Raw genomic sequence first — 20,501 nt, 5'->3', positions numbered from 1 at the left:
TGTTGCCACAAGAAAAGGGTGACCAGTGAAGAACAAACACTATTGTAAATACAACCCATATTTATGTTTAGTTATTTTCCCTTTTGTGCTTTAACTATCTGCACATCGTTACAACACTATATAGACCTAATATTATTTTGTAACTTTTCTGAGGGTAATGTTTACTGTTAATTTTCTATTGTTTATTTCACTTTTGTTTATTATCTCTTTCACTTGCTTTGGCATTGTAAACATATGTTTTCCATGCCAATAAAGCCCCTTAAATTGAAAATTGAGAGAGACAGAGGGGGAGCAAGGGATGATTTTTGATCTTGAATCTCGCACACACAAAGCAGATGAACGGTACATTATGACCAGTGGCGCATCCCTTTAGAAGGCAGCCTCCTGATTGACTGAGGAGATGACCAATAAAAAAGGGAGGGTTATCAGGAAACAAACATGGCTACCCTGTCTGTTGGAGAGCCGCAAGAGATGGAAGGTGAGTGAACATTTTAAATACGGCATCTCAAATATTTTATCATGAGAGTGATGAAATTGATATATATATATGCCCGAGGGTATTTCATTGTGTGCTACTTTGTCTCCTCCCTCCCTGAACATGCTAATCTAGCCAATGTTGTTAGCCAGATAGCTAGGTAGTAACATTAGCTAGCTACCTTGCTTGTTAGCTATGTCATTCAATAACATCTTGTTTTCGTGCGCAAGCAAACAACTATGTAGCTACATTAGCATGTCTAATATATTTTGTTTGAATGGCATCCTCGTTTAATGTAGCTAGCCAACATTAGCCTATCAACTAAGTGGGAACATTTCATGGTGATTGGTCTGTCAAGCTACCCTAGCTAGCTGGTTGGTCCTTGCTGTCCAGTCAGCTAACGTGGAGATTTTACCCTCTTGTCGGATTCTTCGACATCTAAAATAAAAATGTCGATGCAGTCGGGAAAAGAAACTAAGTTCTAAACAAGATGTAATAGTTGAAATATGTTGCTAATGATGAACATGCGACTGATCAGGTATCAGTAGGTTGCCGACAGACGCCCATAAAGTGGCGCCCATAGCATGTCAGATCATTTGAGTCTGCTACATGGGCGTTTGACTTTTCCTTATAATGACCAAACTACATTTAAGTGACTGCCTGATTGACCCTGGCTGTGCCTTCCCATCTGTTCTCTATGTGCAGTGGACCGGAAGGGCGAGTCAGAGGAGTCTGGAGATGATGAGACCAGGAGGAAGAGCATCAATGGGAAGGTGGACGCCAATCAGCCCCATACCACAGGTGGCAATACACAAGCTATAGTTGTACACAAGTATAGTGTCACGCTTCTTAGACACAAACTGAAGAAAAGATTGATTTAATCTGTTTGAAAACATTTCGTGCTATTGTAGCTAGCGTGTACTTTTACTCTAGTTAGACGCTGTGTTAAGTCACCCCTTGATATGTCTCTTTGTACACAGTTAAAGAGGAGTTTCCTGTTGAAATGGATACCATAACTCTGGACCCAGAGGAAGAGGTGAGGGAGGGGGAGTAGTGTTATAATGGCGGCAGGTGGTTAAGTGTTCTGCCAGTAACCAAACGATTGCTGGTTAAAATCCTAGAGCCAACTAGGTTAAAAATCTTGATCAAGGCACTTAACTGTAATTACTCCTGTAAGTCGCTCTGGATAAAACCGTCTGCTAAATGACAAATGTAAAAGTTGCCGTAAGTTTACCTCATGGAATTATGAATGTTATTCCAATGTAGTTCTCTACCGAATACCTACTACTCTTATTCTCAGGATGTTGATCTTGTCCACTGTCGTATTGGGAAGATTGAGGGACTGGGGGTGTTGAGGAAGGCTAAGGTCAGTAGGTTGACTATTGTCTGTCACTCACCCATTGTAAAAACATCATATGGCTATTTTATTGAAAACATGGTTGATATCACAGTGGAGTGATGGAGACTGTCAGCACAAACAGTATGACTAGATTTAATGCTGTGTGTCCAGACGCTCTCTCTAAGGCAGAACCTGATCAAGACGATTGAAAACCTGGAGATGTTAGTGACGCTGAAGGAGCTTGATCTCTACGACAACCAGATCCGCAAACTTGAGAACCTCCAGACCCTCAAAGAGCTGGAGTGAGTCTGACGGGGCCACACACGCCAGTGTTTCCCTCCCTATCAGCTGACCTAGAGAGTGCCTCAATGATCACCCTCTAATTAGTGTATTCCTCTCCCCATTTACACTGACTGATGCAACTGTTATTTCATGCACCATTTCGCACAAAGTTTCTGTACAGTTGAATTGAACTTGAATGTGTTTTGACTCTGATCTCCAGTCAGCTGGACGTGTCCTTCAATCTACTGAGGAAGGTGGAGGGTCTGGAGTGTCTGACGGGGCTAAAGAAGCTCTTTCTGCTGCACAACAAGATCAGCCACATCGCCAACCTGGACCACCTCACCGGCCTAGAGATGTTGGAGCTGGGCTCCAACCGCATCCGGGTAAGACAGAGGCCAGGTGTCACAGGCAGTCAACTGCATATTCACATAGAATTGGAATGAGTAGATCATATATTGGAATAGAATTGGAATGTGTAGAACATAATGTCTTTGCATTGGTATAGATTTGGTATTAGTATTCTCTCAATTGGTTGCCACTCTGCACCAGAAAGTCAGTTGCTTTCAAGAGGTGAGGAATGATTGCTTGACCTAAATTGTGTGCATGCCTCGTTGTTTCCAGCTAATAGAGAACTTGGACAGGCTGTCCTCGTTGACGAGTCTGTTTCTGGGCACCAATAAGATCACTCAGCTGCAGCATCTGGAAGGCCTTCACAACCTGACAGTCCTCAGCATCCAGGTATGTGCATATATCTCACACACACCATGGTTTGGATCAATTCTGGAAGTATTCCAATTTTCAATTGGGAATAATTGTAATTTGGTTTACTTTCTAAATTGACCCTGACACAGATCACCACTGCTTCCTGTAATGTATTAATGTTTGAAAACACTGCATAAATGTTAAATGCACACTTACTTTCTTGCTTTAGTGACCCAACTCTGTTTGTGCTGTTTAGTCGCCCTGAACTGTAGAAACACATCTACTCATGATGATACAATATGAGAGACAAGTGGATTTTGGTCTCTGAAGATATGTTATGTTCATTTCTCTTCAGAGTAACCGCATCACCAAGATGGAGGGTCTGCAGGGTCTGGTCAACCTGAAGGAACTCTACCTGAGTCACAACGGCATCGAGGTCATTGAGGGCCTGGAGAACAATGTGAGTCACTGTCAACGGCAACCGCACGACTGTAGGGCCAAGCACACTGCCATGGCGACCAATGAAATTACCCCAGGAATGCAATGTTTATGGAAGCCCAATAAACCAATGTAGTGATGTGGTAAAATGTTCCACACACAGCCAATGCATGTAGTCATTTGCGACTACATGTACTGTAGTTATTGCAAAGTCCATGTTGAATCAGTGTCTGCATGCTAGTTCAATGCCAAGAATTGTTTCAGAAATCAAATCGAAGTGTGTCAATTTTGATGCCGTTTGGCCACATACAGAAAAAACTCACAACTCTAGACATCGCAGCCAACCGGGTAAAGAAAATCGAAAACATCAGCCATCTAACAGACCTACAGGAATTCTGGGTAAGAGGAAAAGAGATAAGGTTCATGGTGAATAGGAGAGAGACAATGGCTGAGTCATTTAAGCAATAAGGGCTGCGGGATTGTGGAATATGGCCAATATACCACAGCTGAGGGCTGTTCTTATGCACGACGCAACGTGTGCCAGGATATAGCCCTTAGCCGTGGTATATTTGCAACATACCACAAACACCTGAGGTGCCTTACTGCTATTATAAACTAGTTACCAATGTAATTTAGAGCAGTTCAAGTGTTTTCATAACCATGGTACGTGGTCTGATATACCACGGCTGTCAGCAAATCAGCATTCGGTGCTCGAACCACCCAGTTTATAATAAATAGAGCACTGTCACTTGTTGGAGGAAGGAATAGGTCTGTTGCTGATTGGGAAATGTATTTGAATCACATATTAACTCCTCTTTCCCAGATGAATGATAATCAGCTAGAGAACTGGTCAGATCTGGATGAGCTGAAGAGCTCCAAGGCCCTGGAGACGGTGTACCTGGAGAGGAACCCCTTACAGAAGGACCCTCAATACCGCAGGAAGATCATGCTGGCTCTGCCCACCGTACGCCAGATCGATGCCACCTTCATCCGCTTTTAACCGGGCCACACCCCCACCTCTGTGTCCCTCCACTCACCGTTCTTCCCATGCAACTGCAAAATGGACCCCTGCTTACTGCACGCAGACTCATTCACCACAGGCACACACCTACAGATAGACGAGTGTCCTTGTATACCACATACACTCCAGCACACACATTCTGACCATCACTTTTCTCTTGCCTTACTGTCTCATGTAAAACACGCATGTACACACTTACACTCACCATCTGACCTATGCTATTGTGTTAATGCATATTGATTTATTGTCAGAATTGGACTGGATAGAGGCTGGGAGGAGTGGGAGCTGCAGGGATGTCAAAAGGACCCCCTCCTTCTTTTCCCCCTTTGGATGTGGAGTAGGGAATAATTGCTCTGCCTGATTGTCCGGAGGGATATAAAAGAAGGCAGTCTGTTTTTCTCCCATTGTTATTGAAATTGCACTGCACCTGGCAAGGAGGGGGGGGATGGAGTTATTTCTGATGGTCTATTTGAGTGTTCATCACATTTCCTTCAGGAAGGTCTAAACTTACCAGACAGTCTTATTAAAAATGAAATGTGTAAAACTAAATGTGACACTGGTAGCTGCTGCCTTGAGTGGTGCTAACACAGGGTGTGTATGATGGGGATATTTAGCTCCCCATAACACTAAGCTTCCCTCAGATTGTAGCTACGTTAACAGATGCTGTATCGTGGTCTGTTGTTCAATGTGAAGGATTGAACATAATTCACGCCCTGTCACAAAGAAGCATAATCTGAAGCTGGTCCACTTCGGGACAATAAAGCAAATGTGCTGTACTGAATGCCAAATCATGACTGCACCAAGAAACAAACCAGGGGTTTGTGCATTAGGAACAAATGTAGCAGAGCATTTTGCAATGGGGCAAAATGGAAACAAGGGAAAAATGTAGCAGAGCATTTTGCAAAACGGAAACAAGTGGTTCTTGGACAAGAGCAGATGTTTCACTCTGTTTTGTGTTTTTTGCCTGATGAACATGACCCAATTACCAGAGAGTATAACCACATGTGGAGAGTGGGATTTTTGCTATAGGATTTGTTCTCAACTGTTTCATTAATTCATTTGTTTTTAATTTAGTTTCTTAAACGGATTTGTTTTGAATGGGTCAAAGACCAAGTTTGATTATTTACAATGTCCTAGTTTAAATTAATCTGCAGTCTGAGCTATACTGAAAAATAAAAAATAAATATTTTACTGAGTTACAGTTCATATAAGGAAATCAGTCAATTGAAATAAATTAATTACATCCTAATTTAAGGATTTCACATGACTGGGAATATAGATATGCATCTGTTGGTCACAGATACCTAAGAAAAAAGGTAGGGGCGGGGATCAGAAAACCAGTCAGAATCTGGTATGACCACCATTTGCCTCATGCAGTGGGACACATCTCCTTCGCATAGAGTTGATCAGGCTGATTGTGGAATGTTGTCCCACTCCTTCAATGGCTGTGAGAAGTTTCTGGATGTTGGCGGGAACTGAAACACGCTGTCATACATGTCAATCCAGAGCATCCCAAACCTGCTCAATGGGTGACATGTCTGAGTGTGCAGGCCATGGAAGAACTGGTACATTTTCATCTTCCACGAATTGTGTACAGATCTTTGCGACATGGGACCGTGCATTATGCTGAAACATGAGGTGATGGCGGCGGTTGAATGGCACGACAATGGGCTTCAGAATTTTGTCACGGTATCCCTGTGCATTCAAACTGCCACTGATAAAATGCAATTGTGTTGTCTGTAGCTTATGACTGCCCATACTAAAATCCCACGGCCACCATGGGTAACTCTGTTCACCACGTTGACTTCAGCAAACCATTCGTCCACACAACGCCGTACACGTGGTCTGTGGTTGAGACCGGTTGGACGTACTGCCAAATTCTCTATAATTACGTTAGAGTCAGTTTATGGTAGAGAGATGAACATTCAATTCTGTGGCAACAGCTCTGGTGGACATTCCTGCAGTCAGCATGCCAATTGCACACTCCCTCAACAAGAGACGTTTTGTAACAAAACTGCACATTTTAGAGTGGCCTTTTGTCTCCAGCACAAGGTGCACCTGTGAAATAATCATGCTGTTTAATCAGCTTTTTGATATGCCACACCTGTCAGGTGGATGGATTATCTTGTCAAAGGAGAAATGCTCACTAACAGATGTAAACAAATTCGTGCACAATTTGAGAGAAATACGCTTTTTGTGGTTATGGAAAATTTCATCTCATGAAACATGAGACCAACACTTGACATGCTGCGTTTCAATTTGTATTGTGTATTAGTCCATAAGTAAATCTTATCGCTGTAAAAAACTAACATTCAGTGGTGGTGACATTCAGATTATGAAAAGGAAAATATGACAGTCTGTAATCATATTTCCATCAAAGTGAAAAGCCCATGCATATACATTTATGGAGTCACCTATAGTTTGCACTTACTGGTACACTTCAAGGGAAACTTAGAACAGAAGTGTTACAGATGGAAATGCAATGTATATTATTTCAACTATTGACTCGTTTGCTAGACAAGTTGACGGTTCTATACAAGGGATTTCTGCCCCACGACTCACTTTTTGTTTAGCTTGTTTTTAGTCATGTTTGACAAAGTGCTTGGTTGACTGTTTTTGAACTGAATGTATTATAAAATACTAAATAAAGTTACTTCAAATTAGATTGTTTTCCCACAAATGCTTACACCACTAAACTGACTTGTAAGCCACTATGGCTGTGTTTACACAGTTAGGAAAATAATTTTGACCAATCATGTCAGCTCTGAAAAAGATCTAATAAGTAAAAATCTGATTTGATTGGTCAAAAGATCAATTAGTGGTGGAAAAAGATCAGAATTGGGCTGCCTGTGTAAACACAGCCTTATGCATGCACTGTATAAATTAGATTACATGTATTGACTATAATTACTGTACTAGTGTCAGTACTGTAACGAAAGGAGAAAATACTTTCACTTAAAAGGATACCCTTGTAGTTCAACTAGTAATTTAACTACATGTTGCAGTAGTTTAAATTTGAATCTTGGTAGTGTTTTCAATAAGTCATCACTTTTCAGCCATGTAGCGCACAGGAGGTTGGTGGCACCTTAATTGGGGAGGACAGGCTCATGGTAATGGCTGGAGCTGAATAGGTGGAATGGTATCAAACATTGTTTCTATGTGTTTGATTCCATTCCATTTGCTCCGTTCCAGCCATTTATGAGCCCCTCAGCAGCCTCCACTGGTGTAGCTAACTACTGGAACTACACTACTTTTTTGGCAAAAATAAAATAGGTAGATCATTTCCTTCCTTTCTTTTTGCATCAGACCTGCCTAATTCTCATTTGAAACAGTTTGTGTGTTTAATACACCAAATTCTGTCAACATCTGACTCCAGAGTGATGTGTTCTTGCAATTTAGTCTTTAGATATGATAATTTTTCCACATAGTAGTTTGGATGTAGTGAACTCATTTTTCAAAGTAAAGTTAGTTAAGTAAACACATTTTGTTAAGGGTAGCTTTAGTGTATGTAATTGGTAGCTTGGTAAACTATATTTTCAGAGTAGTTTCCCCTAAACTGTATGGGCCTATTATTCAGCCAATGTAGTCAAACCAGAGACAGGGCAATGAAATACATTACCCACAATCGAACACGAGTCTTTGTGTGACACCGGCATCTAGACAAAGCTCGCGAGTACAGAACGGCAGTACGTACGTGCATCATTTGTGTTGTTGTTGGTCGCGGTAAGATGGCGGCGATCGGGGATGGATCAGCTCCGGCGGTGAATGGGTTAATACAACAGTTCACAGCGATTACAGGTACATTTAAATTTGTCCTTTAATTCTTGCAATGTTCATTGTTAATGAGTTATGTTCCAAAAATAGTAATGTCGCCCAAGCATCACAGAAAGCTGCGCAGGGATCTGACGGGGCATCAGTGCTTACTGCCCCCTGTCATCAAGGGAAAAACGAACTGGAGCACACGACCGTCAAGTGTGTGTGATCACCAGAATGGCGCATCTAACTTAACAAAAATGACGCACAGGAAAGACTAGAATTTTATTGGGATGATGCCTGACGCCAAAAAAAAATGCTTTCTAGAGTTTCCACAAAAGTAATATAGACTCTCTGGAGGTGCAATAGCTAACGTTAGCCATGTTGCCTCGTTTTAGTGGAATGGGCGTTGGGTACAACATAACATCTATCTAGTCGAGCTAACCTAACCTAGCCTAGGTTCCGCCTTATAACGCAATGGTGGCTGGAACATCTCCCGCCTGTCATGTTCAAGAAGCACCGGGCCAGCCTCTCTCTGCTCAAGTTACACAAAGTTTGCATGGCTGAGATGGTAATTGCATTTTTCTATATTATCTCGATATAGATGGCAATTTGGCCAAATGCATCCCATTTATTTGTGATAGTATCCTTGTTCTCTGTCGAGTATACTTGAAAAGTGAAACGAACATGATAGAGTCTAACCATCTAAAGATGCAGCAATGTTTGCATGAAAGTTTAGATTGCATGTAAATTGCACATTATTTTACGCAGTTCTTGATTACCATGCACGGAGATGAACCGTTCACATAGTGAAAGTACCAGGCATTATTCTGTTCTGCCAGTGCGTTTCTCAAACAAGAACAACGCATGCGCACAACCGTCCGATTTTTTTTGTGAGTGATCCTTGGTGTTCAGAGCTCGGAAAATATTTCATAATAAGGATTAAGTCAACCAACCAATAAATTATTCAATGCATCAAAATATATTTCAGATTTAAATCAGGTAACTTTTTTAACAGCCACATTTGATATTTCTGTGTGTCCATGTCCATGCATGCAACTATGCTCTCCCAGGTGCCACAGAGAGTGTGGGGAAGCATATGCTCGAAGCATGCAACAACAATCTAGAAATGGCAGTGACCATGTTCCTGGATGGAGGGGGGATCGCAGAGGAGCCCAGCACCAGCTCCAGTTCAGCAGGGGCCTCCAGCAGCAGAGCTCCCCCCGCAGAGTGAGTCAGTGGCCTGCTCCATCACTGCAGAGTCCTGATATGGAGCCTGTGTTGAAACAAACCCATACTTTGAGAGATCGCCAATACTGTCCCTGCTGTTTTTAATTAAAAGCATGTTAATAAGAAAAAGAAAGGTCTGCACTCCTGGAGTTGAAGTTTATTGTCTGTTTTTGTAGTGACCAAGTGCGGGCGCCCATCCCTCAGAAGCAGGACATACTGGTAGAGCCAGAGCCTATGTTTGGAGGTACAGTACTGAAGTGCCACCCAATCATTTAGCTTACCTGACTACAACCTGATCCTAATGGATCTCAATGGCGCCGTCTCAGCCCATCTAACTGTCTGTCACTCTCTGCATCCATAACTCTCGCAGCACCAAAGCGACGAAGACCTGCCCGGTCCATATTTGACGGTTTTAGGGACTTCCAAACAGAAACAAGTAAGTAGCCTACCGGTCTTTGTGTAGGTGTGTTTGCATAGAATGGGGGTTTGTGTGCTAAATCCATGTTCCTGAATTGTGCCACCCAGCCCTCAGGCATCAGGCATAGCACTACTTAAAGCAGTACTTGTGTTGTGGTCATGGTCAGGTTTTCTTTTACAGTGAGCTCCAAAAGTCATTGTATGATTTCAAATCCAAAGGGCTGGAGTACAGAGCCAAAACAACAAGAAATGTGTCACTATCCCGATACATTTGGAGCTTAATGTTAACGGCTTCTCTGCCCTCCCTCAGTCCGCCAGGAGCAGGAGCTGAGGAACGGCAGTGCGGTGGATAAGAAGCTCAGCACCCTGGCGGACCTGTTCCGGCCCCCCGTTGAGCTCATGCACAAAGGCAGCTTTGAGACGGTGAGGAGCCCCCTCTCCCCTGGACACCCAAGCTCCCTAGACCTGGAGGACTGTCAGTCGACCCTCATCCAAACCGCCCTTAGCTGAAAGGATTGGATGGGTTTCTAAGCAGTACGGCAACAATTCCACCGAGCTTGCCAGAGGGCAAGGTGGAGCTATTACCAAATTGCTCATACCTATCCGGCTCCTTTCTCTCTCCAGGCGAAGGACTGTGGTCAGCTGGAGAACAAGTGGCTGATGATCAACATCCAGAATGTGCAGGACTTTGCCTGCCAGTGTCTCAACAGAGACGTGTGGAGCAACGACGCGGTCCGGACCATCATCAGGGAGCACTTCATATTCTGGCAGGTATGCAGTGTTCACACAGACGCAGATGAACGTGCACTCGCACATCAAATCAAGTCAAGCTTTATATAGCACATTTCAGACAGACAATGCAACACAATGTACTTGACAGGAAAAAACTAATAAACAATGTAAATAAAAACTGAAATATTTACTACACAAGAAACATAAGAGGGAAACGAAAACAAAAGAATAACAATTTGAAACTGAAAGACTAAAAAAGGACCCTAAGGAAAAGCAAAGCTAAAAATGTGTTTTTAAGATCCCTTTTAAATATGTCCACAGTTTCGGCCCACCTCAGGATTTTTGGCAGGCTATTCCAGAGGCACGGGGCATAGTAACTAAAAGCTGCCTCTCCATGCCTCTTGGTCCTAGGCTTTGGGATAGTTAAAAGGCCAGTGCCAGAGGACCTGAGGGACCTCTGGCACTGGCCTTTTACATGTCTGTAGTGGAGGAGGTTGAGAGCTTCAAGTTCCTTGGTGTCCACATCACCAACAAACTATCATGGTCCAAGCACACCAAGACAGTCATGAAGAGGGCACGACAAAACTTATTCCTCCTCAGGAGACTGAAAAGATTTGGCATGGGTCCTCAGATCCTCAAAAGGTTCTACAGCTGCACCATCGAGAGCATCCTGACTGGTTGCATCACTGCCTGGTATGGCAACTGCTTGGCCTCCGACCGCAAGGCACTACAGAGGGTATTGCGTACGGCCCAGTACATCACTGGGGCCATGCTTCTTGCCATCCAGGACCTCTATACCAGGCGGTGTCAGAGGAAGGCCTTAAAAATGGTCAAAGACTCCAGCCACCCTAGTAATAGACTGTTCTCTCTGCTACCGCACGGCAAGCGGTACCGGAGCGCCAAGTCTAGGTCTAAGAGGCTTCTAAACAGCTTCTACCCTGAAGCCATAAGACTCCTGAATATCTAAACAAATTCCACCCAGACTATTTGCATTGCCCCCCCCCCCCTTTACACCACTGCTACTTTCTGTTGTTATCATCTATGCATGTACATATTACCTTAACTAACCGGTGCCCCCGATCATTGACTCTGTACTGGTACCCCCCCTGTATATAGTCTTCCTATTGTTATTTTACTGCTGCTCTTTAATTACTTGTTACTTTTATTTCTTATTCATATTTTTTGGAAACTGCATTGTTGGTTAGGGGCTCGTAAGTAAGCATTTCACTGTAAGGTCTACACCTGTTGTATTCGGCGCATGTGACTAATAAAATTTGATATTTATTGGGGTGCACAATCGTGGATTGATTTGAAATGTCACTTTACCATTCAGAAAAAGTTAATAACCAAGTTTCCATCCACAGTTTTATGCGAGTGAAGTCCACAAAATAGTTGCATTAAATAGCAAATGTGCCAACTCTGGTCTTAGCACGTATGCTTTAGCCAACAGCTGGCAGTACGCAGTGTGGGTAGGTAGTATACAGTGTGGATGGGCAGTACGCAGTGTGGATGGGCAGTACGCAGTGTGGATGGGCAGTATGCAGTGCATTCGGAAATTATTCAGACCCCTTGACTTTTTCCACATTTTGTTACGTTACAGCCTTATTCTAAAATGTATTAAATATTTTTTTTCCCTCATCAATTTACACACAATACACCATAATGACAAAGCAAAAACAGTGTGTGTGTGTGTGTGTGTGTGTGTGTGTGTGTATGTATATATATATATATATATATATATATATATATATATATATATATATATATATATTTATTATTTTTTTTCAAATGTATAAAAACTGAAGTATCACATAGTTATTCAGACCCTTTACTCAGTACTTTGTTGGAGCACCTTTGGCAGCGATTACAGCCTCGAGTCTTCTTGTGTATGACACTACATGATTGCCACACCTGTATTTGGAGGGTTTCTCCACTCTTTTCTCAGATCCTCTCAAGCTCTGTCAGGTTGGATAGGGATCGTCGCTGCACAGCTATTTTTAGGTCTTTCCAGAGATTTTTGATTAGGTTTAAAGTTCGGCCTCTGGCTTGGCAGCTCAAGGACATTCAGAGACTTGTCCCAAAGCCACTCCTGCGTCGTCTTGGCTGTGTGCTTAGGGTCGTTATCCTGTTGGAAAGTGAACCCAGTCTGAAGTCCTGAGCACTCTGTAGCAGGTTTTCATCAAGGATCTCTCTGTACTTTGCTCTGTTGATCTTTGCCTCGATCCTGACTAGTCTCACATTCCCTGCCGCTGAAAAACATCCCCACAGCATGATGCTGCCACCACCATGCTTCACCATAGGGATGGTGCCAGGTTTCCTCCAGATGTGACTCTTGGCATTCAGGCCAAAGAGTTCAATCTTGGTTTCATCAGACCAGAGAATCTTATTTCTCATGGTCTGAGAGTCCTTAAGCGGGCTGTTGTGCCTTTTTTCTGAGGAGTGGCTTCCGTCTGGCAACTCTACCATAAAGGCCTGATTGGTGAAGTTCTGCAGAGATGGTGTTCCTTCTGGAAGGTTCTCCCATCTCCACTGAGGAACTCTGGAGTGCTGTCAGAGTGACCATCAGGTTCTTGGTCACCTCCCTGATGAAGGCCCTTCTCCCCCGATTGCTCAGTTTGGCCAGGCGGCCAGCTCTAGGAAGAGTCTTGGTGGTTCCAAACTTCTTCCATTTAAGAATGATGGAGGCTGTGTTCTTGGGGACCTTCAGTGATGCAGAAATGTTTTCGTACCCTTCCCCAGATCTGTGCCTCGACACAATCCTGTCTCGGAGCTCTACGGACAATTCCTTTGATTTTATGACTTGGTTTTTGCTCTGACATGCACTGTCAACTGTGGGACCTTATATAGACAGGTGTGTGCCTTTCCAAATCATGTCCAATCAATTGAATTTACCACAAGGGGACTCCAAATTGTAAAAACATCTCAAGGATGATCAATGGAAACAGGATGCAGCTGAGCTCAATTTCGAGTCTCATGCAAAGTGTCTGAATACTGATGTAAAAAGAGGTATTTCTGTTTTTTATTTTAATACATTTGCAAGAAATTCTAAAAACCTGTTTTCGCTTTGTCATTATGGGGTATTGTGTGTAGATTGATGAAGAAAAACATACAATACAGCTTTTTTCTTAAATTGATAAAATGTAACAAAATGGGGGAAAAAGTAAAGCGGTCTTCCCGAATGCACTGTATACTGCCTACCCACACTGTGTACTGCCTACCCACACTGCGTACTGCCTACCCACACTGCGTACTGCCTACCCACAATGCCTTTCTGCATACCCACAATGCCTTTCTGCCTACCCACACTGCGTACTGCCCATCCACACTGCGTACTGCCTACCCACACTGCGTACTGCCTACCCACACTGAGTACTGCCCATCCACACTGCGTACTGCCCATCCACACTGCGTACTGCCTACCCACACTGCGTACTGCCTACCCACACTGAGTACTGCCCATCCACACTGCGTACTGCCTACCCACACTGCGTACTGCCTACCCACACTTCGTACTGCCCACCCACACTGCGTACTGCCTACCCACACTGCGTACTGCCTACCCACACTGCGTACTGCCTACCCACACTGCGTACTGCCCACCCACACTGCGTACTGCCCATCCACACTGCGTACTGCCCATCCACACTGCGTACTGCCCACCCACACTGCGTACTGCCCACCCACACTGCGTACTGCCTACCCACACTGCGTACTGCCTACCCACACTGCGTACTGCCTACCCACACTGCGTACTGCCTACCCACACTGCGTACTGCCTACCCACACTGCGTACTGCCTACCCACACTGTATACTACCTACCCACACTGCGTACTGCCAGCTGTTGGCTAAAGCATATGTGCTAAGACCAGAGTAGGCACATTTGCTATTTAATGCAAAAAAATTTGTGACAACTATTGATTGAGTTGAAAATGCGATGGAAACACATTGAACTTAGTACATAAAAATTTAAGCGAAAAAATATGTTTTGTGTGCACTACGTCATCACACACTGATTTTTATCTGCAACATGTCAGTTTGGTAGAAACACCACTGCTGGGAAAATGCACATTTTCTTTATGCAGATTTTAGAATATTCGCATGAAAATCTATTTGCCGATTGGATGAAAAACTATCTACTGTAACTTTTTGTTTTTCTCCTTCATAACTCTCTTGCATACACAAGCTGTCACATCCACACACTGTGCACTGTGTCTGTGCATTTTATGTGTTTGTGTGCACGTGTGTATTGACAGGTGTACCATGACAGTGAAGAGGGCCAGAGGTATATCCAGTTCTACAAGCTCAATAAGTTTCCCTATATCTCCATTTTGGACCCCCGCACAGGTGAGGCCTGCTCTGAGTCTCTGAGTGTTTAAACAGTTACTAATACTAAAAAGGTATGACTGACGATGCTCGTGTTTGACCGTTCTGCAGGTCAGAAGATGGTGGAGTGGAACCAGTTGGACGTTGCGTCGTTTCTGGAACAGGTGACAGGCTTCTTGACGGAACATGGCCAGCTAGACGGCCCAGCGTCCAGCCACCCGCCCCCGGCCAAACGGGCCCGCTCCGTGAGTCTCTGCTCACTCTCTATTTTTCTCTCGCTTTCTCTCTCCCTCGCTTTCTTATTAAATACTGTCCATATTGCTCATTTCAGTCACATTATCACTTTATTCTCTCACTCTGTTCACTCTCTCTCTCCATCACTTCTGTCTCTCACTCTGTTCACTCTCTCTCTCCATCACTTTTGTCTCTCACTGTTCACTCTCTCGCTCCATCACTTTTGTCTCTCACTCTGTTCACTCTCGCTCCATCACTTTTGTCTATCTCACACCTCTGTTTGATGTGTTCTCTTCCTCTATGTCTTGTCTTCTCGGTCTGTTTTATCCCAGGAAAGTCTGATAGACGCCAGTGAGGACAGCCAGTTGGAGGCAGCCATCAAAGCCTCTCTCCAGGAGACCCACTATGAGTCGTCCTCTGCCCCCGAACTCCCCGACTCCCCCCACTCTGTAGAGGCAGACTCGGATGGAGACTCAGACGCGGAGCCCTTCTCCGACAGCGAGGGCCTCATCTCTGTCGACGGCTCGGACAACGAGACAACAGAACCCCAGGAGGGCAGCTCCTGCTCCACGGGCGGAGACACCCCTCCTGGACCAGCCCCTCCCACATCTGCAGCTGTAGCCCCCCAGCCCCCGCCACGGCCGGACAGCCCACCTGCCCGTCACAGGAAGTCCCCCCACAAAGAGAACAGCCACAGGAAAGAGGAGAGCAAAAAGAACCACCTGGAGCCTCTGGCGGCTGCGCCGGCTCGCTCCCAGGCCGACCCAGACTCAGAGCATCGTTCTGAGGAGAACCATCGCACCTCAACGGGCCAAAGCTCCAAATCTGTTAAGACGGAAACCTCCGACCTCGACTGCCTTGATGACAATGGTACTTAAATGTTGTCTGTGTGTGTCTGTGCATCATGTTCAAGTGTCTAGATTGTGTGTGTGTATCTACGATTTACGTCTTCATCCGTCCCGACTCTGACTGCATTCTTTCTGTATTGTGTGTCCAGGTCCCAAGGCCAGACTGATGCTGCGCTATCCAGACGGACAGAGAGAGCAGATCGCCCTGTCGTCCAAGGCCAAGCTTATGGTGAGAATGGACTCTTGTGCTAGGCCTTGTGTTAAATTCAATTAATGAAGAAAAAAATTATCAAAATCCTGGTCAATTTTCAGTTCAAGAATTGGTGTTCAATTCATCACCTGAATTGACTGCGTGGAAATGCAGCTGACCCCAACCCCCGGTACACTATATATAAAAAAGTAGGTGGACACACCCCTTCAAATTTGTGGATTCAGCTGTTTCAGCAACACCAGTTGTTCACAGGTGTATAAAATTGAGCACACAGCCATGCAATCTCCATTGCCAATCATTGGCAGTAGAATGACCTTACTGAACAGCTCAGTGACTTTCAACGTGGCATCATCATAGGATGCCACCTCTCCAACAAGTCAGTTTGTCAAATGTCTGCCCTGCTAGAGCTGTCCCGGTCAACTATAAGTGCTGTTATTGTGAAGTGTAAATGTCTAGGGGCAACAATGGCTCAGCTGCAAAATGGGAGGCCACACAAGCTCACAGAACGGGTTGTGAGCTGTCCTCGGTTGCAACACTCACTACTGAGTTCCAAACTGCCTCTGGAAGCAACGTCAGCACAAGAACTGTTCGTCGGGAGCTTAATGAAATGGGTGTCCATGGGCGAGCAGCCGCACACAAGCCTAAGATCAACATGCGCAATGCCAAGCGTCGGCTGGAGTGGTGTAAAGCTCACAGCCATTGGACTCTGGAGCAGTGGAAACATGTTCTCTGGAGTGATGAATCACGCTTCACCATTTGGCTGTCCGACGGACGAAATAATGTTCTGGGGCTGTTTTTCATGGTTCGGGCTAGGCCTCTTAGTTCCAGTGAAGGGAAATCTTAACACTACAGCATACAATGACATTCTAGACCATTCTGTGCTTCCAACTGTCTGGCAACAGTTTGGGGAAGGCCCTTTCCTGTTTCAGCATGACAATCCCCCCGTACACAAAGTGAGGTCCATACAGAAATGGTTTGTCGAGATCGGTGTGGAAGAACTTGACTGGCCTGCACAGAGCCCTGACCTCAACCCCATCGAACACCTTTGGGATGAATTGGAACACCAACTGTGAGCCAGGCCTAATTACCCAACGTCAGTGCCTGACCTCACTAATGCTCTTGTGGCTGAATGGAAGCAAGTCCTAGAGCAAGGTTCTAACATTTAGTGGAAAGCCTTCCCAGAAGAGTGGAGGCTGTTATAGCGGCACAGGGGGGACCAACTCCATATTAATGGCCATGATTTTGGAATGAGATGTTTGACGAGCAGGTGTCCACATACTTTTGGTCATGTAGTGTACATTAAGATATAAGACATTATAAAGGCTCATACATGCATATAACTCTTTTTATAAAGCAGTTATAAAGCATTATTTAGTAAAGAGTTACCTACCTTCAACTGTGTCCTCCACCCCCCCTCCAGGCTCTGGTTAGACATGTCCAGTCGAAGGGCTACCCCAACGAACGCTTCGAGCTCGTCACCAACTTCCCCCGACGGAAGCTGGCCCACTTGGACTATGACGTCACACTGCAGGAGGCGGGTCTTTGTCCACAGGAGACTGTATTTGTGCAGGAAAGGAACTAAGCCATGCATTTTCTATCTTCAGACCACGCCCATTTCACCAGTGACCCGGGAGGACGTTACAGGCCGCTACTCCTGGGCTTTTTTTATTTTGGAATTAGACCATGCTCCTATTTGGGGACACCGAACTGTGGATGAACTTCATTACCCATCATTCCACTGGGAGGAAGTGACTGGCCTGTGTACTCTTTTTAGTAGGCATTGTTGTTCATCGTCAATTACCGAATGGATTCTATTCTGATTTTAGTTTTATTCTGAGGTAATAAACCAATCGGAGTAGAACACCTTAATGATACTGTTAGAAATAAGCTGAGGCCCCCAAATAATGATCAGAGCTGGCATCAGAGTTGGCTCAGGAAAACGTTACAGACTATTATCCCTAAAGGATGTCAAATGTCAGATATTTTTTTGAAGTTAATACTTATTTTTTGATTCATGAACACCTACAGCCAGGTAAAGGAGTGACTTGAACTCTGATTGGTCCCAAATTTGCTCTTTTACGTGTTGATTGGGTGAGGAGGGGACTTTGAATACAGGAATCGATGGAGAGGGGTGTAGGGTCGTTCAAGGGATTCTTTTTTTGGGGGGGGTGGGGTCCTCAACTGTCAGCCTGCACTACAGGAGTGGTGTAGCGATTGACATTTAGTCTTAGTCGATATATCATTTTTTTAAATATTTTTTTTTCTACCCCATTTCCAAGAAAAGATGCTGAAATATAATCATAAAAACAAAGGGAAACTTGGCTTGTTTGCTCTATTCCATTTCTACCATGTATTTGTCTTATCTGCAATCTGTCTAAATTGTGACCACAACCTCAGAAGTATAGTGTTAGTGATGATGAGCATTTCTTGATACCTATGCCCCAATGTACTGAACGATCTGGGTCAGTGTAAGCAATGGGTGGTGCCATTTGGTGTTATCACTCATACTAGCCCAACTATAACTAATATCTATCTTGTCTAGTCAGATATGAGGGAAAGGTAACAAGTAGATTCTGATTGGGGCCATGTCCAATATTACTAATCTGTTTTAAACCTTTACCCACAGACTGGATATGTCTGTCACAGGGTTTCATCAACGTCGCTGTGAGCTAAGAATCCTAACAGTGGGAGAGCTATCAAGCTGTGGAGTTCTGGTCTGAGTGAGAAGTTTAACATGGGCTCTTGTTGCATACAACTGTCTTGAATACATTTTGGAGTATTTGAATGGTGATTTCTAGATTCCTAGAACCCAGTACATTGAATTTCATCCAAATCTAATTCAAATGTCAGGTCAGGTTAAAGGGATACTGCAAGATTCTGGCAATTAAGCTGCATTTTTTTACTTACCCAGAGTCAGATGAACTCGTAGATAACATTTATACTGTGCTTGTAGACTTCCAGTAATTGTGCTAATGCTAGTTAGCATTGCTTCACGAAACTACCTATTAACTTCCTTCATACTGCACGCAGACATAAAAATGTTATCCACAAGCTCATCTGACTCTGGGTAAGTTGAAAAATTACTTCATTACCAGAATCTCACAGTATCCCATTAATCATTCTGGGAAGTCAAAGTCCCCATTTCAGTTATGTACAGTCGTGGCCAAAAGTTTTGAGAATGATACAAATATACATTTTCACAAAGTCTGCTTCCTCTGTTTGTATGATGGCAATTTGCATATACTCCAGAATGTTATGAAGAGTGATCAGATGAATTTCAATTAATTGCAAAGTCCCTCTTTGCCATGCAAATGAACTGAATCCCCCCCAAAATATTTACACTGCATTTCAGCCCTGCCACAAAAGGACCAGCTGACATCATGTCAGTGATTCTCTCGTTAACACAGGTGTGAGTGTTGATGAGGACAAGGCTAGAGATCACTCTGTCATGCTGATTGAGTTTGAATAACAGACTGGAAGCTTTAAAAGGAGGGTGGTGCTTGGAATCATTGTTCTTCCTCTGTCAATCATGGTTACCTGCAAGGAAACACGTGCCGTCATCATTGCTTTGCACAAAAAGGGCTTCACAGGCATGGATATTGCTGCCAGTAAGATTGCACCTAAATCAACCATTTATCGGATCATCAAGAACTTCAAGGAGAGCGGTTCAATTGTTGTGAAGAAGGCTTCAGGGCGCCCAAGAAAGTCCAGCAAGTGCCAGGACCATCTCCTAAAGTTGATTCAGCTGTGGGATCAGGGCACCACCAGTACAGAGCTTGTTCAGGAATGGCAGCAGGCAGGTGTGAGTGCATCTGCACTCACAGTGAGGGGAAGACTTTTGGAGGATTGCCTGGTGTCAAGAAGGGCAGCAAAGAAGCCACTTCTCTCCAGGAAAAACATCAGGGACAGACTGATATTCTGCAAAAGGTACAGGGATTGGACTGCTGAGGAATGGGGTAAAGTCATTTTCTCTGATGAATCCCCTTTCCGATTGTTTGGGGCATCCGGAATAAAGCTTGTCCGTTGAAGACAAGGTGAGCGCTACCATCAGTCCTGTGTCATGCCAACAGTAAAGCATCCTGATACCATTCATGTGTGGGGTTGCTTCTCAGCCAAGGGAGTGGGCTCACTCACAATTTTGCCTAAGAATACAGTTATAAATAAAGAATGGTACTAACACATCCTCCGAGAGCAACTTCTCCCAATCATCCAGGAACAGTTTGGTAACGAACAATGCCTTTTCCAGCATGATGGAGCACCTTGCCATAAGCCAATGTGATAACTAAGTGGCTCGGGGAACATAACATCGATATTTTGGGTCCATGGCCAGGAAACTCCCCAGACCTTAATCCCATTGAGAACTTGTGGTCAATCCTCAAGAGGCGGGTGGACAAACAAAAACCCACAAATTCTGACAAACTCCAAGCATTGATTATGCAAGAATGGGCTGCCATCAGTCAGGATGTGGCCCAGAAGTTAATTGACAGCATGCCAG

General features: G+C 44.3%; 2 protein-coding genes across 3 annotated transcripts; both read left to right on the top strand.

Moving 5' to 3' along the window:
- Positions 1-389: 389 nt before the first annotated feature.
- LOC115169860 (protein phosphatase 1 regulatory subunit 7) lies at positions 390-5,454 on the top strand. Of its 2 annotated transcripts, XM_029725909.1 has the most exons (10): positions 390-478; positions 1,181-1,276; positions 1,456-1,511; positions 1,776-1,841; positions 1,986-2,116; positions 2,317-2,479; positions 2,718-2,834; positions 3,154-3,258; positions 3,549-3,635; positions 4,060-5,454. In XM_029725909.1, the coding sequence occupies exons 1-10, from the start codon at positions 439-441 to the stop codon at positions 4,234-4,236; spliced, it is 1,038 nt and encodes a 345-aa protein (XP_029581769.1). In that variant the 5' UTR covers positions 390-438; the 3' UTR covers positions 4,237-5,454. The 2 variants fall into 2 exon arrangements, with proteins under 2 accessions (XP_029581769.1, XP_029581770.1); XM_029725910.1 differs by lacking the exon at positions 3,549-3,635.
- Positions 5,455-7,871: 2,417 nt separating this feature from the next.
- On the top strand, positions 7,872-18,797 carry LOC115169859 (UBX domain-containing protein 7). Its single transcript, XM_029725908.1, has 11 exons — positions 7,872-8,055; positions 9,084-9,240; positions 9,417-9,484; positions 9,611-9,676; positions 9,968-10,080; positions 10,282-10,428; positions 14,644-14,734; positions 14,825-14,958; positions 15,280-15,817; positions 15,945-16,024; positions 17,427-18,797. The coding sequence occupies exons 1-11, from the start codon at positions 7,986-7,988 to the stop codon at positions 17,586-17,588; spliced, it is 1,626 nt and encodes a 541-aa protein (XP_029581768.1). The 5' UTR covers positions 7,872-7,985; the 3' UTR covers positions 17,589-18,797.
- Positions 18,798-20,501: the final 1,704 nt, after the last annotated feature.

The sequence above is a fragment of the Salmo trutta genome, chromosome 31 (genome assembly GCF_901001165.1).
Source record: "Salmo trutta chromosome 31, fSalTru1.1, whole genome shotgun sequence".
NCBI lineage: Eukaryota > Metazoa > Chordata > Actinopteri > Salmoniformes > Salmonidae > Salmo > Salmo trutta.
The sequence above is the reverse complement of the archived record's forward strand: the minus strand, read 5'-3'. Positions and strand labels throughout refer to the sequence as shown.

Bases quoted from the DNA above. Each gene is read 5' to 3' on its own strand.
- LOC115169859 (XM_029725908.1), top strand. From the start codon at position 7,986: ATGGCGGCGATCGGGGATGGATCAGCTCCGGCGGTGAATGGGTTAATA. The intron at 10,081-10,281 runs GTGAGGAGCCCC...TTCTCTCTCCAG, and splicing joins ACAAAGGCAGCTTTGAGACG to GCGAAGGACTGTGGTCAGCT. The intron at 14,959-15,279 runs GTGAGTCTCTGC...GTTTTATCCCAG, and splicing joins CGGCCAAACGGGCCCGCTCC to GAAAGTCTGATAGACGCCAG.
- LOC115169860 (XM_029725909.1), top strand. From the start codon at position 439: ATGGCTACCCTGTCTGTTGGAGAGCCGCAAGAGATGGAAG. The intron at 2,117-2,316 runs GTGAGTCTGACG...TCTGATCTCCAG, and splicing joins CAGACCCTCAAAGAGCTGGA to TCAGCTGGACGTGTCCTTCA. The intron at 2,835-3,153 runs GTATGTGCATAT...ATTTCTCTTCAG, and splicing joins TGACAGTCCTCAGCATCCAG to AGTAACCGCATCACCAAGAT.